The sequence below is a fragment of the Pseudochaenichthys georgianus genome, chromosome 6, assembly GCF_902827115.2.
Source record: "Pseudochaenichthys georgianus chromosome 6, fPseGeo1.2, whole genome shotgun sequence".
Taxonomy (NCBI): Eukaryota; Metazoa; Chordata; class Actinopteri; order Perciformes; family Channichthyidae; genus Pseudochaenichthys; species Pseudochaenichthys georgianus.
The window spans coordinates 19564066-19584447 of NC_047508.1; the positions used below are offsets into that span (position 1 = coordinate 19564066).

The 20382-nt window shown below is 40.2% G+C and overlaps 1 protein-coding gene across 1 annotated transcript in view; it reads left to right on the forward strand.

Annotated features, from left to right (window-relative positions):
- The window catches only part of LOC117447601 (SITS-binding protein), a 30654-nt gene that overhangs the window by 1838 nt on the left and 8434 nt on the right, over positions 1-20382 (forward strand). The window contains exons 2-8 of the mRNA XM_034084365.2: positions 640-811; positions 12247-12454; positions 12666-12816; positions 15236-15433; positions 15865-16133; positions 16239-16375; positions 16959-17080. Of these exons, the coding sequence (XP_033940256.1) occupies positions 640-811; positions 12247-12454; positions 12666-12816; positions 15236-15433; positions 15865-16133; positions 16239-16375; positions 16959-17080 (1257 nt within the window). The remainder of the gene's footprint in view (positions 1-639; positions 812-12246; positions 12455-12665; positions 12817-15235; positions 15434-15864; positions 16134-16238; positions 16376-16958; positions 17081-20382) is intronic.

The following is a 20382-nucleotide window of genomic DNA, read 5'->3' on the forward strand; positions in this document are numbered from 1 at the left end:
TTTACCATTTTACTTGGCACCTGTTTCCAAACTCCTTAGCAGAGCCCGGATTTGCTGACGTGAAATAAATAAGCTGCCATTCTGCACATTTTTCCCCCACGCGTAAAGGCGCTTTGAGGGAGGACAGACTTTCTCTTAGAAAACCCTCTGTCATTCAATACCTCCTGCGTGCAATGCTTTCTGAGACAGTCTCATGTGCCAGCCATAACATACCGCAGAGTGCCCTGCATTTCTCCAGTAAAGTAGCAGTAACTTGCTCTGTCAAAGATTAGAATCATCAATACTCTAAGTTATCAGGTATATAATGTGATAAATCTGAAAACATCAACTCTACAGTCCTTACAGCCCCTCATGCTTTTTATTTACACCCATTATTTACATTTTAGTCAGCCAAAAGCATTTGAGGAAATTGAGTGTTTTTCTAATACCATCTACTCTCTTTTGATACACCTTAACACTCTTTTTATCAATAAACTTTTACAAAATATTTCCTTTTTTCCAGTCAGCATCAATTTCACATCTCTAACAGCTAACGTCTAACAGCTGTCTTGCCTCTCTCTTTATAAATGTCTACCTCTTTCAATTCCTTGTGGGTCTTTCTCCCTAACACTGTTTTTGTGCATGTCTGCATCCTTTCAGGACTGCTTCTCCATGACCAACGTGTCCTGGTACGGGGGTGCTAGTGTCCGTGGTCAGACCTGGCCCATCAACGATCAGAACGCCACCATGCAGCCGTTTGTTGTGAGTGATCTGAAAAACAATCCATTTGGCTTCGGCTCTGCTTTGGAGCGCTACTTCCTGGGCTCATCAGGTGAGAGGTCATTGTTGGAATCAATCATTTTGGATCAACTGAGATGTACTGTTAGTGTGGTAGACTGTCATGTCATTAGCAAAAGTGGAGTAACAGTTCTTCTTCACACCTTGGTCTGTCACAATAAGTAGGACCTTTCGAAATCTTTCATATGACACATTGTCAGCTGTTCTTCCACACTTGCAATAAGTGCAGGGTGAGCACAAGGGCTTGGGAAATGTGACCCCATATCAGCTGGTATAAGATGTGTGGCGTGAATCCCAGGGCGTGAGGGAAGCCCTGTGGATGTTGTTGTGTTTTTCCCCACCCCCTCATGCATGTGTTTGTTTGTGTTTGAGCTGAGAAAAATAGTCTGACCGCCTCCAAAACCAGCTGCCCTCCCAAAAAAACACAAACCACTGACTGGATAGGACGACCCTCCCAGTAATAGAGTGTAACACGATACTGTCTGTGGCATCTTAGTGCATTAATTTAGAGATTAAACTACAAAGGGAAGCAAACCACCTTTAGCATCTTAAATTAACTCCACTGGGATAATTGCCTTTTGTTACTATTAAAAGGGCAGGTTGGATGAGGGACCTGCTGACTCTTATAACTCACCAGGTTATTTAAGGGGTGTTAGATTTTTTATCCTGGGGGCAAAAGGGGGGGATGCAAGGACCAGTGGTGGATGTGAATGGTTAATGTGACTGATGAGGAACGTGTGCGTGTGTGTATGTGTTGCTTTCAAGCTGTGTTTGTGTGGAGTTAGCTTACTTGCTTACTGCTGAATAAACTAATCACCCTATCTTGAAACATGAATAAGATACTCTGATTTACAACCAGACATTTCAAAATCCCATTTTACACCAATGAACATTGGAAAATAGGCTCTTTTTTACATTTACTAAGATGTTTGACTTTGCTTGGGAATCCTTTGCAAGTATAAATGTGTGTATTAAATATCTTGAAAGTTCTAAAATCTAAATAATAATATTGAATAAACACCAATAAGGTCAAACAAACAATTATTGATAATGGCTTTGCTTATTTTTAGCAGCAGTCTCACATACATTAATGACAGAAACAAATGCATGCACATACACATACACATTTTGGGATATTATGTAACACAGTGGCAGGCTTAACAAGAGAGTCACATGACTTAAATCCCTTTTCCACCTTGTGAAAGGACGCCTGTAATTATCAGGACCCTTTAACCCTTTGTTTCTCCGTCTAGCTTTGCACTGAGAAAAAAAAACAGAGATGAGATCCCTGTGAGAACAACTGTTTGAACGTTGCCAAGAAACGACTCGCAGACACACACAGTACATAGCCCCAAACATAGCAAACTGATGCTCAGCAATGACAGCAATGCCTGATGGAGCATTTAAGGTATATTTAACATGATATCTTGCTTTAAAGTTCAAGGATGTTTTTGTTTGGCTCTTATAATGTTCCTCAGAGAAAATTGTTTTTCACAACTGAAGACATATTGCAATTAGTATACTTGGCTGCTCTCCTTTATCTAGGATCTGTTTAAATAATTATTGATGAATGATCATAATGAAGTTGGACTGTTTGCTTATCCATGCAGCTCATGAGTTTAAAACAAAAGAGACCTAACAATGTAAGCTGTCAGGCTTCAGATTTGGTAAATGTGTTCAGAATATTTTATTTTAGCCATCAAATTTGGAAGGTCCCATGCTGCAGGTAGAAAAGTGCTATTTTCATTTTCAACACAAACTTGGTGTTTTGGTGGTGATTCATCATGAGCCCTTATCGGAGAATAAGCACAATTACAGTGTCAAATGTGCAATTCAATTACGCATTACGGGAAATAAAAAGTGTCTGATTGTTACTGGTATACACAAAAGTTTGCAGCCTGTTTGATGATCAGTTGATTCCCTTATTTCAGGGTTAGGTATAGGTTCCATTTGTTGTGCATATTTCGTGTGATGCGCACAGGAAATCCAATTGTTACCTTGCATAAATCTCATAAAAGTCCTTATTCGAAGTCCTTCGGGCTCCTGTAAAATAACGTGTAACTGTGATGTGCACATCAGATGGGTTGACCATCATAATTACTTTCGCCAAGGAGGTTCTATTGGGTTGTTTTGTAGTTGTCTGTTTGTCAGCAAGAGAAACTACTGGCATGATGTTCATAAGATGTGGTGGAAGGGTGTACCATGTCCAAGAAAGACCCTGTCAGAAATATCAGAATATCAGACTGTCACTGCAGCATTAGCCATTCTCTTCTTTCCATCAGCTCTGACTAAGCCATAACTGTGGTGGTGGTGGTGTTGGTGGTGTTGGTGTTGGTGGTGGTGGTGGTGGTGGTGGTGTTGTTGTTGTTGTTGTTGTTGTTGGTGTTGTTGTTGTTGTTGTTGTTGTTGTGTGATGGGAAACATTTGAAGCAGCTTTAATGGAGATAAACATTCCACAAATATGTGAGGATAGTTAACAGGATCCTTCTTGGAAACTGTGAGTTTATGCAACCGTGTGAGGTTTAATCAGATTATCGGTTTGATCCTAGTTTTTGGCAGTAAAATGTTAATGTTTATGCATGTAGACTGACCAAAATCAAATTGAATGCAGAGCTAAAAAGTACTTACAGCACTTAAAATACAGACAACATACTAAACCAACTATTTTCTATAGACCAAATGTAAATTATAAATTGTTGTGTTTTTCAGAAAATAGAGGGACTCTGCTTTCAGTAATCATACAAAAGTGAACTTAATTACAAGATTTTAATTACATTATTATATAAACCCTACCATTTGTAAATGATTATCCTCTCAGGAAATGCAGCTTTAATGTTCTGCTTTTAACTATTTATCATTCATTATGATTCAAGCCTCATTTCTAAATTAGTTGCGGGTTTGTTTCTTCAGCTCCCGTCGGGTGAAAAAGACCTCTAGTATGTTTGTTTTGCTCAAAACAGATTCCTGAAAGGCATAGCACCAGTTCTAATAAAAAAGCAAAGGTCAGCACATGTTTAAATCATTTTTGGTGAATTGTACTTACAGCATAATTAACAGACTGACACATCTACATTTTGATGCCTCATGTTTTACTGAATCTGCTTATACTGCCGTTTTAGTTTAATATTGGCTTCGCAGCTGTCTAAGCCCAGAGACTGTATGTATGGGACCTGTCTCCACTGCTTCTAGTTAGTCATAGGAGCACATTATTAGTGTGGTAAGTAATATGGAGCTGTGGCTGACGTTAGTAAGCTAAGAGGACTCCTGGGGACGGTTTAAGAGCAAGACAGATGGACTGAAACAAAAGAGCAACAGAATGACCGGACTGTAATAGTCAATATTAACCAGGGTTAGCAAAAGAGAGCGCAAACAGTAGCAAAGTAAAGAAGAGGTAATAGAGCAAAGCAGAGAGACAGGAGACAAGATATATGCAGCTGTGCAGTAGAGTGACATTTGAGAGTGTTGCCAACTGGAGGAACTTGTCATAGCCCCACCTGTCTTTATCCATACAAAAACAACTGGGCTACCAAGAACAGATTAGATATCACTGAAGCTACATCCTGCATTAAAGACATAAGAAGGGACAAGTTGTCCCAAAGCTTTAGCGGCTTATTCCTACATTTACTCAACTGGAGGTCTTATGGATACAGTCTATGCAGAGTTACAGTGAGCACATGTAAGCGGAGATAGTGTAGGTACCTATACTTTGGAAAGTATTGAGTGCACATGGTCAAATCACATGACAGTGATCAGGTGCGGCCTGTTAGCTTGACAAAATACTCGAGGACCATTACAGTAAGTGATGGCTCTCTATTATTTGCTTTTATGGTGTCTATTAAGGGTCCGTTTTTTTTCATCAAATAAAGATATTAAAATAATTCAATTTACAACATGAATAGACATTTTCATTTATTTCCTGAATCACTCACTCTATTCACAAATCACTTATTCACTTCCTAACTCACAGCTGGTGCCATGTGTGCTTTATTAATTCATTGTTTTATTAAATAAAAAAATAAAGACTTGACTGACAATTTACCGTCAGTCTAAAGACACAACAGGGACTAGAAATAACTAAATAGTGAACAGTGATTTGACATTTGTAAGTACAATCAAGTAATAAATAAGAAACACATATAGTATATTAATATTTGTATGTGATTCACCGATGCATTTACACACACATTTCTTTCCTTACTTTTAAATACCCTGAAATATACCTTTGTTTAAAATGATGAATACAAAAAGGTGTTCTCAATATGAGTATTATTCATACTCTTTCAAATGCAAGTACACTGAAAATACTGAACGTTGACTTTAATTAAATGTATTATGTCAGCACAGTTCACATCATTTTATTAGGTAACAGTTATGTGAAATCTGTTGACATTCAGATTTTTAAGTTTACAGATGTACAGTATGAAAATCCGACAAATAACGGCTCTCATGAATGTTTCCTCGACTTGTCACTTCAAATAAGGACTTGGAGAAAGCCTGTTTGTTGAGTGTGTGTTACCTCTTACTTTGATATCATCATGGATCCAATAAAAGTAATGTATCTACTGTCTCTTCATATCTGCTGTTTTCCAAGACACCCTCATTTTAGTGAGCAACAGAGATTACAATCACATATCATTTCTAGCAGATTTATAAGACTTCACAGAATCTCCTTAAGACATTAGACCACCTCCACACACTCATGCATGCACTGTATACAGTATACACACTGTATACAGTATATGTGGATGGTGGATGGTGCTCTCTCTATTTATTTTGTATCTCTCCATCATTCATTTAGCATTGTTTTCTCTCCCTTGGCATCAACACCGCTAACCATTTAACTGTATTTCTGCCCCTGACTCAATCTTTCCGTTTGGGATTCAAAGAAATTATACTTTGTTGCTTCTCCTCGTTTGTTGTTTGGTTACTCAGAAGGAATCGGCCAAGCACAACACACAGATAGGGATTAAAGTTATGTAACAGTTATGGAATTTATTTACATATAGTGATTATAATCAGCTTCATTTTATATAACAGAACTTATAGATAATTAGATAAATAAATAAGTAAGATGAGCAATAGTGGCGGCATTAGAATAAAATCAATGACAAAATGATAAGTCAAAATGTTTTTCTCAGCACCCACAGAAAAAGTGTGTGAACAATGAATATATTTGAGCTGTTACTGTTATACTAAATATATAAGAAGCTTAAGTTTAAAAACCCAATATTACAAATGCACAAAGTTTAGGTGACTATATTCTGACTTTATGCTGTCATCTAATTGAAAAAATACTTACTTAAGCCTTAAGTAAGTTGTTTAGATAATACCGGGGGGGAAAAGAGAAAGGCTTGTTTTCTTATTCTAAATAGCTTTAAAGTATTTCCTCAGCCTTTTCTTTGTCCTTATTCCAACCCCAGATCACTGAGTCACACGAAAACAGAATTAAATGCTTAAAATATTCAGCTCGGATGTAGGAGGAAAACAAGCTGCCCCTCTGTTACTCAACGGGTCAGCAGGAGGTGCCTGTGGGCAGCTGCCCTGAAACCTCCACTCTGCAGGACAAGTAAGAGGTGAAACACTTTAACAATGACTCATTTGGCCAACTGAAGCTTTGTTAAAAGAGAGCTGTCATCTCCTGTATAAAAAGGCTACTATAATATGAACATCATCCCTGAAGATTTTCCACAGTCCATGTCCTACCTACTTTCCATCAAGGACAACAAGCAAGAGAGAGACAGTTTTTAATGGAGGGTTTATCCAGCCGCGTTAGTCCACTTATATTACAGTATCAACTGTCCACATTAACACAACATGTAATCAGTCTGTGGTTCTTCATCCCAGCTCTGTTTATTTTCTAGATAATGATCTTCGATATAATTGATCTGAAAACAATCCTTGTTTCAAGTATTTCTTAAACCAATATCCAGCAATGAAAATACTTCTAAATAACATAAAAGTATTTGAATGTTGTATCTTTAGATCTCCTTTCACAGTTGTGATGTTTCTAAGGAACACAGCATCTCACACAGGAAACAATAAAGCTGATTGATGACAGGAATGGAGCAAAGAAAAAGCCTCTTTAGTGTTTCATTATTTTTCTTCAATAAGTGGAATTGGAAATGTACTACCATGGCAAGATCCCAGTTTTGTGGCCATTAATTTCTTGAGGTTGGGCAAAGAAACTAAGTTTCCATTGTTAAGGAAATGCATGCCTGAACACACAGACACACGCACACACACACACACACACACACACACACACACACACACACACACACACACACACACACACACACACACACACACACACACGCGCAAACACACACACACACACACACACACACACACACACACACACACACACACACACACACACACACACACACACACACACACACACACACAGAGCATTTGAATGCACCTTTTTTTGTACCTAACTCAGGTAAATGTGCACAGGTGTCATAAATAACAGTATAAATATGACAGGTAAAAGAGTGTAGCCCACCTTTACGGCCCTATAAGTTCTGCTCTGTTTTCCTTGGATGTCTACAGTTTCCCATTAAAGGAAGTGTGTGTGTGAATGCAGATGCAAATGAGGCATGTGTGTGTCAAATCATTCAAAACTGCCCAATGAACTTAAATCATTTTTACGTGTTGCCTTTCTGCTGCTTTAAAGGTGACCGGATACGCTCTGTCAGGCGTATAATTTTGCTTTTGAGAGCTAGTGGAAAATATTTCGGGGGAAGCTTGAAGTGTTTAAGGAATTGTTCTAAAAATAGGTTCTCATCCCCCCTCGCTTTGCCTTTAACTCCTGTGCACCCCACTTTGGCTGTAACTCAAGGCATCAAACCCGCTTCACTTTCTTTAAATAACACTTATTGATTCCTGTTCCAATCCGGCACATCCAGAGATGTGTTTCTGAGCCTTAAACTTATGTAACTAGAGGTTAGAAGTTCATTTAGAATCAGGAGTTCCCCCTATACTGAAACTAAATCTGTCAAAGTGCTTTGAATAGCTCTGTTTAAACTCCCAGAGCAGATTTAGTATATTTAACATTAAAATCGGCATGTTTAAAAGCTAGAATAAAAGGTACAGCTGTTCCTGACCATATTGTCCCATTTCTCTGAGGCCCTACAGTGTCATTTCCCATCAAAATGAAATGTGACTCCAGAAGTCGTGCTTGCAAACTTCACTTTCCACCCCGTGTGCACTTTGGTAAAACACACTGTTTGCAGCCTGCTGTATCTGCACATCATTCTACGAGGCTGCTCGGTGTCTGGTGTACTCAGTAGCCTCTATTTCCACTGCCTGCATTCCTCTTCCATCCTTCCATAAAGCTGTAACATTTTCTCCTGCTGCCCCACTTTCTACACCACTCTGTATATTCATTATTGACATGTGCAGTTTCATGGCACCCCTGTTATCATGAACAATTATTTTATCTATTTTATCGCTCAAGGTTTGAAATATATAACGCAGTTTCGAACAAAACCCTACGTTTATCTGGCATTATGAATCTATAACAAGCAGTCGGGGGGTGACCTAATACCTTGTGAGGGGCAGCTGAGGAGTTACCAGTATCTCTTTGACATTATCCATTGCAAACACGTTAGCCGGTTGTTGAAGGCTCTTCAATAGGCTTTATGCAGCACTTGAAGACTGATCTTTAAACTATTAATCTGATTATAGACCCGTATCCTGCCGGCTCCTGCAGGTCCCTGCCTGCAGGAGAACAGTAAGCCCATTGAAACTAGAGAGGGGGGGCGGAAGTGAGCCAAGCTTCCAGCCCCGGTAGTCAAACTGTGAACCGCCTTTGGTCTCAAATTCTAATCTGTTTATTAATCAACTCCCAAATTCCAGTTTGGCAACTTTTGAGCAGTTTGTGCAAAATGTAAGTGAAAGAGAGGCTGGGTTGAGGGGTTCTGATCAATACTGGCTGGGTTCTACTGACCTGAGATGGGGCAGAGTGGCAGCAGAGAGGAAAAGAAGGCAGTTAAATCTGGGAGGGAGAAGGTGGGAGTCAGGACGGGTGAGAAGTGGTGAGGATATGGGGTAGGGGTAACCTGAGAGGGACGAGGCATTCCTTGCAGGGCAGCTACATCTGCGGACACAATTATCCGCTTCACAAAATCGTACTTACAGTAGGGGAGAAAACGAGAAAAGTTCTGAAGACGTAAAATTAAGAGATGTTCCCTGGAGTAAAACCCAGAAGAATAAAAAATCATCTTCAATGTGACTTTGGATAGGTATCCCAGACTTCTCCCATTGCTGTGCAGTGTAACCTACCTACCGAGAAGTTGCCAGCAGTGCCGGTGTAAACTCATCTAACGACATACTGTGATATCTCATACTCAGGGGTGTTTTTCTCACATCTGAGCGGAGCAATATCAGCTGACACACTCTACCTCCCACAACACTCCATCCGTCACGCTCATCCTCGTCTCAGTATCACTCGCACACTATGTCATATCAGAGGAATCTGCGATGGACCGTCTCATACTTCCACTGCTTTTCATTGCTGTACATTAAGACTCGCAATGTATCTGTTTGAAGAGGCACATATTATCTGAGAGTGGTAGCTTTCAATTATATTATATTTTTCAAAACATGTATTTTATTACTTTTGAGTATTTGGCAGGACATAAAACACAAGATGTCATTTGATAACAAATATTTTATGGAGTTATACTGTGTGTGTTTGAAATTATTAAATGCATTATTTTCCATTTCATTTTATTGTGAAATAAGACAATTTTACCAGTCTACCATATTTATTTGTGTTACCCTCCACTGCAGTGTTAGGTGGTACATAGAATAATATTTGTTCTTGGTTGTTGTCAGTATTAGGTGGAAGGACAGGGATTTTGTGGCCTTTGCACTCGATCAATTTGTCGCTTGTAAAGTTGGAGATGTTTTTGGAATTGTGCTTACTCTACTGTTCTTATATTTATCTTTCTTCATCTCTTTTATTGTCATGAAATAATGAATGCGTCATCAAGGACTGTTGATGTTCCCCAGTTGCTTTTCTATTGGTTGTCCTCATTCAATTGTTACTTTGACTGTCAGAGCCTCCCATGATGCACCACGGCTTTCCTCTTTAAATCTATGATGTGGGAAATTGACTGATCTGACAGAACTAAAAAAAAAAAATGTGCCTACCCATATTTCATTTCATTTCATTTCAAACCTTTATTTATACAGATAAAATCCCATTGAGATCATTGATCTCTTTTCCAAGGGAGACCTGCTCAAGTAGTTCCACATGAAACATAAAAATATAAATAGAACAACAAAAGGACATCATCCAGCATCATTTACATAATTATCCACATAAACAGGTACCAATAGCTTCCGATTGAGTAGCATCCAACCGAGCTTTAAAAACATTTAGTGGCACCAGATTGTTAAGTTTCCATTTAATTTGCAGACTATTCCAAGACAGAGGAGCTGCGCATCTAAAAGCTGTCTTCCCTAAGACAGTCCTAGCAGTTGGCACATTTAATAAAACCACAGCATTCGATCTCAGGCAGTAGCCACTTTCAATTCTCCGTGAGATCAGGGAGCAGATATAAGATGGAAGTTTCCCTAGCATGGCTTTGTATATAAAAATGTACCAGTGACTGAGCCTCCGTACGGTTAGCGAAAGCAAACCAGCCCTTGCATACAGGGTACAGTGATGGGTTAATGCTTTACAGTTTGTCACAAATCTCAGAGCACTGTGATACGCAGCATCTAACTTGACCAGGCAATGGGCAGGTGCATTCATATAGACCAGATCCCCATAGTCCAGCACAGGTAAAAAGGTCACAGTGACTAGCCTTTTCCTGGCCTCAAGCGAGAAACAGGACTTGTTTCTGAAAAAGAACCCTAGCCTAACCCTCAGCTTTTTAAGCAGGTTATTGACATGAAGTTTAAAAGAGAGACAATCATCAAGCCAGATACCAAGGTATTTTTAACAGGCAACAACTTCAAGTTTTGTTCCTTGCGTAGTTACAATATCTAAAACAGGCTCTGGTGTCTTTTTTGCTTTTGAAAAGAGCATTACCTTGGTTTTATCCAAATTTAAAAGAAGCTTTAATTCAGAGAGCTGAGTCTGAATAGTGTTAAAAACAGCCTGTAATTTAACAACAGCCTCCTTAATGGTGGGACCTGCACAATACATCACAGTATCATCCGCATAAACATGTAAAGTAGCTTCATCCACATTTTCACCTAAACTGTTGATATATATATGGAGAATAAAAGTGGTCCTAAAACAGAACCTTGTGGTACACCATTAGAAATGTTTAACCACTCAGAAGACAGTCCATCAAAATGAACACATTGGGACCTTTCAGAGAGGTAGTTCACAAACCACCCCACTGCAAGGCTGGATATGCCTATACTGGCTAGCCTCTGCTTTAAAATGCGATGATCAATGGTGTCAAACGCTTTGGAAAGGTCAATAAACAGAGCTGCACAACTCTGCTTATTATCTAAAATACTAGTAATGTCATTCACCACTTTCATTGTGGCAGTGATGGTGCTGTGTTTCTTTCTGAATCCTGACTGATGTTTAGACAGGATGTCATTTGTACATAAAAACTCCTTTACCTGTTCACTCACTAGGCGTTCAAGAACCTTAGCCAGAACTGACAATTTAGAGATTGGCCTATAGTTATTTAAAATAGTTGCCTCCCCTCCTTTCAGTAAAGGCAAGACATAAGCAGACTTCCATACTTTTGGAATTGTATTTGTGCTGAGGGAGAGGTTAAAAAGAGAAGTAAGAGGTGGAGTAATAAAATCTGCAGCTATCTTTAAAAAGAAAGGTTCTAAGTTGTCCGGGCCAGCCGGTTTCCTAGGATCTAGCTTAGATAAGGCTTCATGAACAACATTGACAGTAAAAGGAGTAAAACTGAAAGGGTTTTCCAGACCACGTTGTTCAGAGTCACAGACTGTAGTGTTCACAGAAGCAGAGTTAGTCACAGAATCAAACATAGAACCGCAGGACACAAAATGCTCATTAAAGCAATTTAGCATAGTGGCCCTGTCCGATATAGAGCCAGATGCTGTGGTAAGGCACGGAGGTAGCTCATTACGGATCTCACCGGTTGATATCGATTTGATTGCTTTCCAAAATTTCCTAGGATTATTTAGGTTTTCTGTGGTAACTGACAAATAGTACTTCGACTTTGCGCTTTTGACATTTGAAGTGAAGCTATTCCTTAGCTGCCTAAAACGCAGCCATTCTATCTCTGAGCCTGATTTCCTAGCCTTTGCCCAGGCCTTGTTTCTCTCATGAAGGAGACTAGACAGCTCAGTATTTCGTATTTTATTTAAAAATGTTCGCTGAGCAAGTATTTGTAATTGGTAACAACATTATTTTTGATGTATTTCATAATATAGACGGATCTGAAGCATCAAGTATGGATCTCTGACCAGTACAATGTGATAAACACCCTATGCCCCCTCTCTTTCTCGTTGCAGGTGTGGCAGTGCTTGTTTCTCCTGATATTCCTCTGCAGCTGGGGCTGGACAGCCGACAGCAGTTCTGCCTGCAGTCGCTGCCCAGTATGGATCGAGAGCCTCTGCAGTACACCGTGTGTGTGGCCAAAAATGTGAAAGCTGCTCACCAGGAAGCAGTGCAGCAACTGTACCAGCACAGCAGGGAGCTGCCCAACATGAACACACTGTGGTATGTTCAGTTAGGATGAGGATTAGTGGTGGGTTACTTGTCAGAAGTGGAACTTTGTTGATTCATATTATCAATAAATCAAGCCGTGGTGCATCTCAGGTTCCAGTTACCACAGACTAAAACTTTCTGGGTATTTAGAGAGTGATAAACTACACTGTACCCAGGTTCCTCAGAGCAGCAGATCCGTATCATCCCTCTGTGTGTACTACAGGCTGCCGTTCTGGAAGCTGCTCACTAACATGGATTCGGGGCCGAAGGTGGAGAGGGAGCTGAGGACTTTCTCTAATCGTCTGAAGAGACACCAGCTTGGGGAGGGAGTCATCAGCCTCAATGAACATTCCACCACCCTCCTCTCCGACATGGTACGAGCTCCTCACTCCTCACTGCCCGCCACACTGTCTCTTTACTGCAGCCTCAGAGTCTTTAGTAGACTGGCAATCTTTAAAAGATAAAGTCATGCTGTTCTGCAGATGGATATGACAATGGCATGGCACATGCATTGGTCCCTTGTTGCTCCTTAGCAACGGACTGTTCTCTTAAAAGAACATTAACAACCTCTGTAATGTCCAAATTGACCAATCAGAATCAAGTATTCAACTACGCTTTGTTATAAATCACATTAAAATGTATATCTGTGGGTTTTGACCAGACAAAGCAAGACGTTTAAAGACATCCCCATGGACTTTGAGAAACTGGGATAGACTTGTTTCTATATTTTCTGACGATCAATGATTAATCGTGAAAATAAAGTGTGAGTGATGAATAATTGTTAGTTGCAACCCTTGGCTCTAATTATAAAAAAGTATGTTTGTACCAACAGAGAAGCTGTTTTACCAAAATGATTGTAGCCAATGTTATCAAAGTTTTACTTTCTGTCATACTCTGGCAACCTTACAGTAATTCGCATTTCCCTTAAGCATATTCAGTTTAGTAGCCTTCTGGTATAAGCATATATCTCTAATTGTGCAAATGATCTTTTATTCATCCTTTATTCTTACCCTGTGTAGCTGTAGACTCCTGTAATCCTCCTCCTTAACCATCTGGGCTGTGAAGCTGGAGAGGGTTAATTGGTCAGAGGCTCAAAACTGGTCAAGCCTACAGTAGAGATGAAAGACTTTTCAACTTAAGTAAATCTCCAGAGTGCCGGAGACGGGCGAGGAGGGAATGAGGGAGGACAGGTTCACAGAAATGTCACAGCGTAGAAAAAAAAGATGGTTAAGTACTTCATGTCCTTATGTTGAAAAATATGTCTGAATGTAAACCACAGCACACTGGCCACTTCTTGGAAATATGTCTCATCATTTGTAAATCTGATATATCATGATCACAGACTATACTTCCAGTATTTGGGATTTCATTATACTGCCTAGAAACAGGACCACTGTCAAGTGGATCTAAGTCAATACTTGAGATCTTCCATTACAAAACAGATATAGCCGAGAGAAGACAAACAGAGACTCTCCGAACTGATCTCAGGTTGCTCTGAGAGTGGTAACCGTGGGATAGTGAAGAAATGGTTGTGTTGAGACAATAAGGGATGTCAGCCAAGACACACTTGATGCAGCGATCTGAACATGAAATATAGGAGGAGGCAGAGTTTATTATATACATACACAAAGCCTACAGTATGTTATGTTGTTCAGAAGGTGTGGAAGGATTAAGAAGAGGGAGAGGAATAAGTCAACGTTAAAACAAGTTTCCTTTACCCACAATGTGAAGTTTTCTGGTACATCAAAGGTATTGTTGTCATCCAGTTCCCCTCCATAAATGCCATAAAGAATAAGCCATGTGTACAGTGCTGCCTGGAAACGTATGGAATGTGTCCATTAAGTGTACTGAGGTGTAAAAGGCAACAATGACCCTCTGTAAAAAATGTAAATAAAACTAGGCTTTTCTTTAAAGCCAGTTTTACAAGTGTTCGTAAATTATCAGTCACACTTCTTTCCGAGTTTCCATATTAGTGTGGAATTACAGGCACTGGAAGTAGAGTTATTATTAGGCTGTCATGTTTCTAAAAGTATTACTCAGACTAAATAATGCAGCTTTTAGCAAATCTACTATAAAAAGATGTGTGGGTCATCTTTTTCACCATTTATTTTATTTTGTCAATTATGCAGAACTCAAATTCAGGGTAGAAGCAGGACAAAGGGGAGCATTACGAAAATTACATAACCTGCTAATCCACCCTTTTCTTCCCACAGCTGGTTTACCTCCTGGGGACATTCGTTGTATTCTTAAAAGGTTTCATTCCAGAGTTATGTAACCTGACATCTCTGTTTTGACTTGTCCATGTAAATACCAAAGGATTATGATATACGGTAAAAAGTCATATTGTCAGTCAACCCTTTGAGAAACTCTATGATCAACCTACCATTATAATAACATGTTAACATTGTCTCTGACTGCAATGTCCTGTACCATAACATCTACAATATAGGGTCCTACGATTTAATAAGGTGAGATTAAAGCATTATTTTGTGGACCAGTCTATCCTTAAAATGTAAAACTGAAATAAATCCTGGATCAAATGTCGGCAAGGGATCTTGGAAATATTGTCTATGTTACGTTAAATGTATTTTCCCTTGGTTCTTGTCCTTGTTGATGTTGGAAATGGAGCTGCTGACTTGAAATGACGAAAAAGTACGATACGATACAGTGATTTTATCGTCATTTGAAGTGTAGCATTTATTAAGATGTAAGGCTTCCCTCCGAGTGTAGAATGTTGACACTTTTCAAACTGTTGATTCAGATATGACAGTAAATGTCTCTGTCTCTCTGCAGGACCATGACTACCTCAACAGCAGGAAAAGGGGGATGTCCAAGAGACTGACCAGGGACCTCCCACTTGTCAAGCTTCTTAACATTTCCATCACCCTGTCCCCTTTCCTGGGCGTGGACAACACGCAGTTCCACACCTCCCTCATGGACGGCACCGAGGCCTTCTGGCTCAGCCTCCCCTCAACGCCTCAGGGACAGCTGGTGAGAACTGAGTGGACTTCATCATCATCCTGAGAAGCACTTGGCTGCGTTCCCTGTCCTCTGCATGTTAACTTTTACCTGAGGTTTCTCTAATTTCATTCTGGTTGTTGTTGTAGTAAAGAGTTGCCTTGTGATCGGTCCATTCACAGAAAACATATTCTATGTCTAAAACGTAGAATTTTCCTCAACTTTTGAGAACCCCCATTAAAAAGAGAAACCAGAAACAGCTATTTTTTCCAAAGTACACAATTTCCATCTGCCTTGCAGCCTGTCTCTTCTCACAAGTTGCAGATTGATAAAAAGCAGAGCAGTTTGAGCATGGCCTAAAACAGAAAATCTAAAACTGCAACAGCGGAGGAGCCGTAGTTAATAATGAATTGCAAAAATAGAAAATGATCGTTGTGTAAACTCACTCTACTTCTCCCCTTTAGATCCCTGTGATGAGTCAGTGGCGAGGAAAGTTTTGTGTAAAGCTAAACATCACCAACCCTGGAGCAGTGAGCTGGTTTCTGGACAGGGTGGGGTCCCTGCAGGCACACCTAGGGATGGAGTATGTGGTGCTGGAGGGGGCCGAGGGGAATCTGTTTGAGGAGCAAGCTCTGAGGCCTCCACAGGCTCTCGGGGGAGACAAGTACATCAGCCTGCTGGCCGACATGGCCACACGGATAGGAGACTCCACCATCGTGACAGCAGGGACACGGTAACTCCCTCGAGCATCAGTACCAACTGCTACTGTTTACAGAAAGAGACGTTTCCCAATGTGAGATTACTCCTTCCACTTCTTATGATGCTATTTGTGTCTCAGGTCAAGCCACAAGCCTCTGTTTGTGAGGATGAGCCCCTTGCAGTCCGACTGGAGCCCAATGGGCCTGAAGGGCATCATTCCCTCCCTGCTGCACCACACTCTGCTGGGATACAACTTCCTCATTCCTGATGCAGTAGGTAATACCACAGCCTATGAGTACATTTTCTCACCTCAGTCCTCAGTCATGTCCCAAAAAGAGCATCTTTATTTCATTACTTCATAAAAAAATAGACACAAAATAGCTCTAGATGTTCTTGTTTTGAACATAAATTAGGTTAATTCGTGTAGTATAGAAAATTCCTGCAATAGCCAGTCAAACAGCTGAGAGTGTCAGTGCTACAGACAGAATAGACGACCTGATATTTGCTCTCTGACCTTCGTAAAACATGGCTCGCTCATGTGCCCCATACTGTATGTCACTTCTGGTAGGTGTGAAAATTGTGAAAGGATTATGCAACTTTTTAATTTCCTTAATTCACTATTTCCTCCTATCAATGTATTAATGAATTATTTATTAATCAAACACCATTCATATAAGCCAGATCCTGAATGCGAAATTTACATTTCAAACAACACCACAAAGACCAAATTTGGCAAGGTCTTGCTAAAAAGACAACCTGACCATGTCTCCAAAGTCACCTCGCGTACATGTTTCCTCTTGGATATTTTTGAGTCATTTTCATGTGTGGCATTTTTCTCTGCCTATCTCTCTCCTTGCAGGTGGTTCTCTCTCTGGAGACCTGGTCACAGATGAGGAGTTGTTCATCCGTTGGCTGGAGATCACAGCTTTCCTTCCTGTTATCAGCTTCCACACGCCACCCTGGGTCTGCGGAGAGGACCGGGTAAACTAGAATATGTTTTGTAAAAAACTCAACCAAAAATACATTACAAAGCAGAGCACCCCATGAAGTCACCTTAACACACTCTAACCCTGCACTCTGAATTTGAACCACACCGCAGAGCCATGTAGGCTGAAGAGCAGTCTTTACATTTTTCTCACTGACATTAGAAAAGATTACAATAGCGTTCAAAAAACAGGTTTGTGTTTTTTTCAAGATTTGTTAACAAGCAAGATTATATTTCCTTCTCGGAGAAAAAAAACAAGAGAGCAGGAATTTAACCCAGCAGCCTCTCCTCAGTTTTTGAGGGTCAGGATGAGAAGTTCCCAGCGGTGTGTTTGCAGGAGGCATGAGGGCTGCTAAAACCTGGTCTATCAGAACTTCAGATTCAGGACTAGACCCTGTCCCTCTCTGCTGGAAAGCAGGAATGTACAGTTCACCTTGCCCAGCAGGAAAACAAAGCCTACAATCTCAGCGAGTCCGGTGAGAGACATCGATACTTTTCATGGCTCAGGTTCCCACCAGGAGGGTTTGGTCTATTTTTTTACCCCCTCCCTTGTCCTTTCCTCAATGGGAGCGATGGCCTGGCCCCCTCCCGACATCACCTGTGGTTAGGAGTACATCTGTTCTGAATTGCAATCCCTTCTCTAGATGTATGGCTCACTCTCACTCTCAAGAGCCACTTCAGCAGGAATGATAATGAATTTGGGGAAAAGTCTTGGAAAAATACTTTATTGTGGCAATTAACATTTCCATGAGTAATTGACAAGTGTGACAGAGTGGGAGTGATCAACTTTTTTCTTCCACTAGGAGAGAACTGAGGCAGCGAAAATATATTGGTTGTGATTTGTGTTGCGTGACAATGATAAAAATAGGCCTTTTGGACAGCTAGACGTTTGACAGCAGCAATGTTTTCCATTTCGGTCTCATGCGTGGCCTTCAATTTATAAACTCGGATGAAGTGGGACTAAGAACAACTTTGGAGGAGACCTGCTTTATACATGCTTAATGCTTAGTTTAAATGTGGCACACCTTCATTTCCAGAATGTGGGATTGTTCAGTCGTAGACAGTTCACAGCAGCGGCTTTATTGGAATCAAACCTCAAACCCACACACATGCCTGGCTTCTCATTTAGAGAAAGATCCACTCAAACCCGAGCTGTGACTTCAAGCTCATTCCTTCAAATGTTCTCAATCCCAACTCATAAAAAGAAATGATTTATAGATGTGTTTTTTTTCATGGGACACTGAAGAGGATGTGACCCTTCCAGGAATGCTGAAGGAGTTTGGACAGAGGGAGACAGGAGAAAGACGTGGACACTGTTAAAACCACTAAGTCAACATTGAATCTTAAGTTTTTGTCTACATGTCTGGATGTAGAGATGGCACAAATGGATTTTGCAGAGCTCATAGTTATATAATATCATATATAATAGTAATACTATTCATGTCCTGAACTACTTAAGGCAGATGATTTTGTTAAGGAAAGGCCTTTTTTGTTTTAGTTTTTCAAAAATATATTTTGCCGGATACTAATGAAACACACGCTTGGTACTCAAAATGAGACCCACATGTTGGCTGACAATGACTACACTGTAACCTTTTTGGCTGTACATTTACACTAAATTACTGGCCAATAGTTGCATGGATTTCACAGTAATTTACTGTAGATATTTTACAGTAAATTAGAATAAAAGTACAACTACATACTGTGACTTTACAGTTGCCATGCCCATGGAAGTACTGTGATATAGCAGTACAGAGCTGTGGTATTATGGTACCTTGCTGTACATCAGTGACGAGCCGTCAGGGCCCTCTAGGCCCTCTGTGAGGGCCTAAGATATTCTAAAAAATAATATTTAAAAACATTTTTAAAAAAAAACATTTTTGGTGACGTTGTGACTATCCTGGACAAAGATATAGGGGGGCTTCCAAATCCGGCAGCACCTGCTCTGCCGGATATGGATGCCCCTCTTTAGTTTTTTACCTGCTGGGCCCAGAGTAAAATGCTTTTGTGAGCACAAACTACAGGGGAACAGCGTGACGTTGTGACTGTCCTGGACAAAGTTGTAGGGGGGGTGCCATATCTGCAGGAGAAATACCTGCTCTGCTGAACATGTTATGTAGAGAACAGTGCAGATCTTCCCTATTGACACCAGGAAAAACCTAGTCTAAAATAAGGAACATTAATAGTGTGATATAGGCACAGATTAGATATAAGATCAATAATACACTTTATTTTAGGGCACCTTTCAAAACATTCAATGTCACCTTAAAATAAAATAAAAATATGAGTGGCATTACAATACAAAAATGTGTTGAGTAGGAAACCACAGAGGAAAATTACATTGAAAGGAGCAATTCAAGCGAGTGAACAAATGATCTTTTAGACTTGATTGAAAATAACACAGTGTCTGACATTATCATGTTATATCATTGCTTACTATTCTTGGTTATCAAGTATCAGACACTTAAACAACAGAGAAGGTTTTAAGAAATAGGACTATACTGACAAATGACATAATTATTATCCTTTCATTGTCTGTTCTGTAGGAAGGAGGAACATAACAGAGTGGGACTACTCTTAAAAATTGAAGTTTGTTCCAATACGAAGATTGTGTGCCACCTCGCAATTGTATGCACATTATTTATTCAGCCGTTTGCTGTTTAATCTGATTGGAAATATACCATTCAAAGGAGAGAAAAAAATCTTAGAAAACTAGGCGAACGCTCAATACAGGCGAGGACGTCACCTTTGCGCGTCCCCGCGAACAGGGCTTCAATCTACGGCAAGCCTTCAACCTATGGCACAACACCGGTCTTCAGCATATTTTACCGGACTATGACCGTTACCGGCTAACAGAAACTCTGAACACCAGATATTTCAGACTGTCTGTGATCACATTAAACAAAACTGGAGCAAGTCTAAATAAAAGCACACATTTTCATTTAAGTAAAGGGGAACAAAATGCGTTAAATTACCTGCTATCAGAGTAGTGACAGGTGTTTCTTCTCGTCTTTGCTTGGCGCCGAGTGACTGGGGGTGTTTCTCAATCTCGAGTAAAGCTGCTCCAGTGCCACTATTTCAAGCATACTACGTCATCGAGTGCCGCCGAAGTACTGTTCCAATATACAGCATACTTGGAATTCTACCGAGCCCGGCGTACTTCGTTTGCAGAAATGTCGAGGCTGCACATGTGTAGACTCCGCGGTCTTAAGATCCCCACAATGCTTTGCGCACGGACCAATTTCCCAAAATTTGTGGCGGAAAATGTAAGGCGGGGCCTCTCATATTGTCACGGATG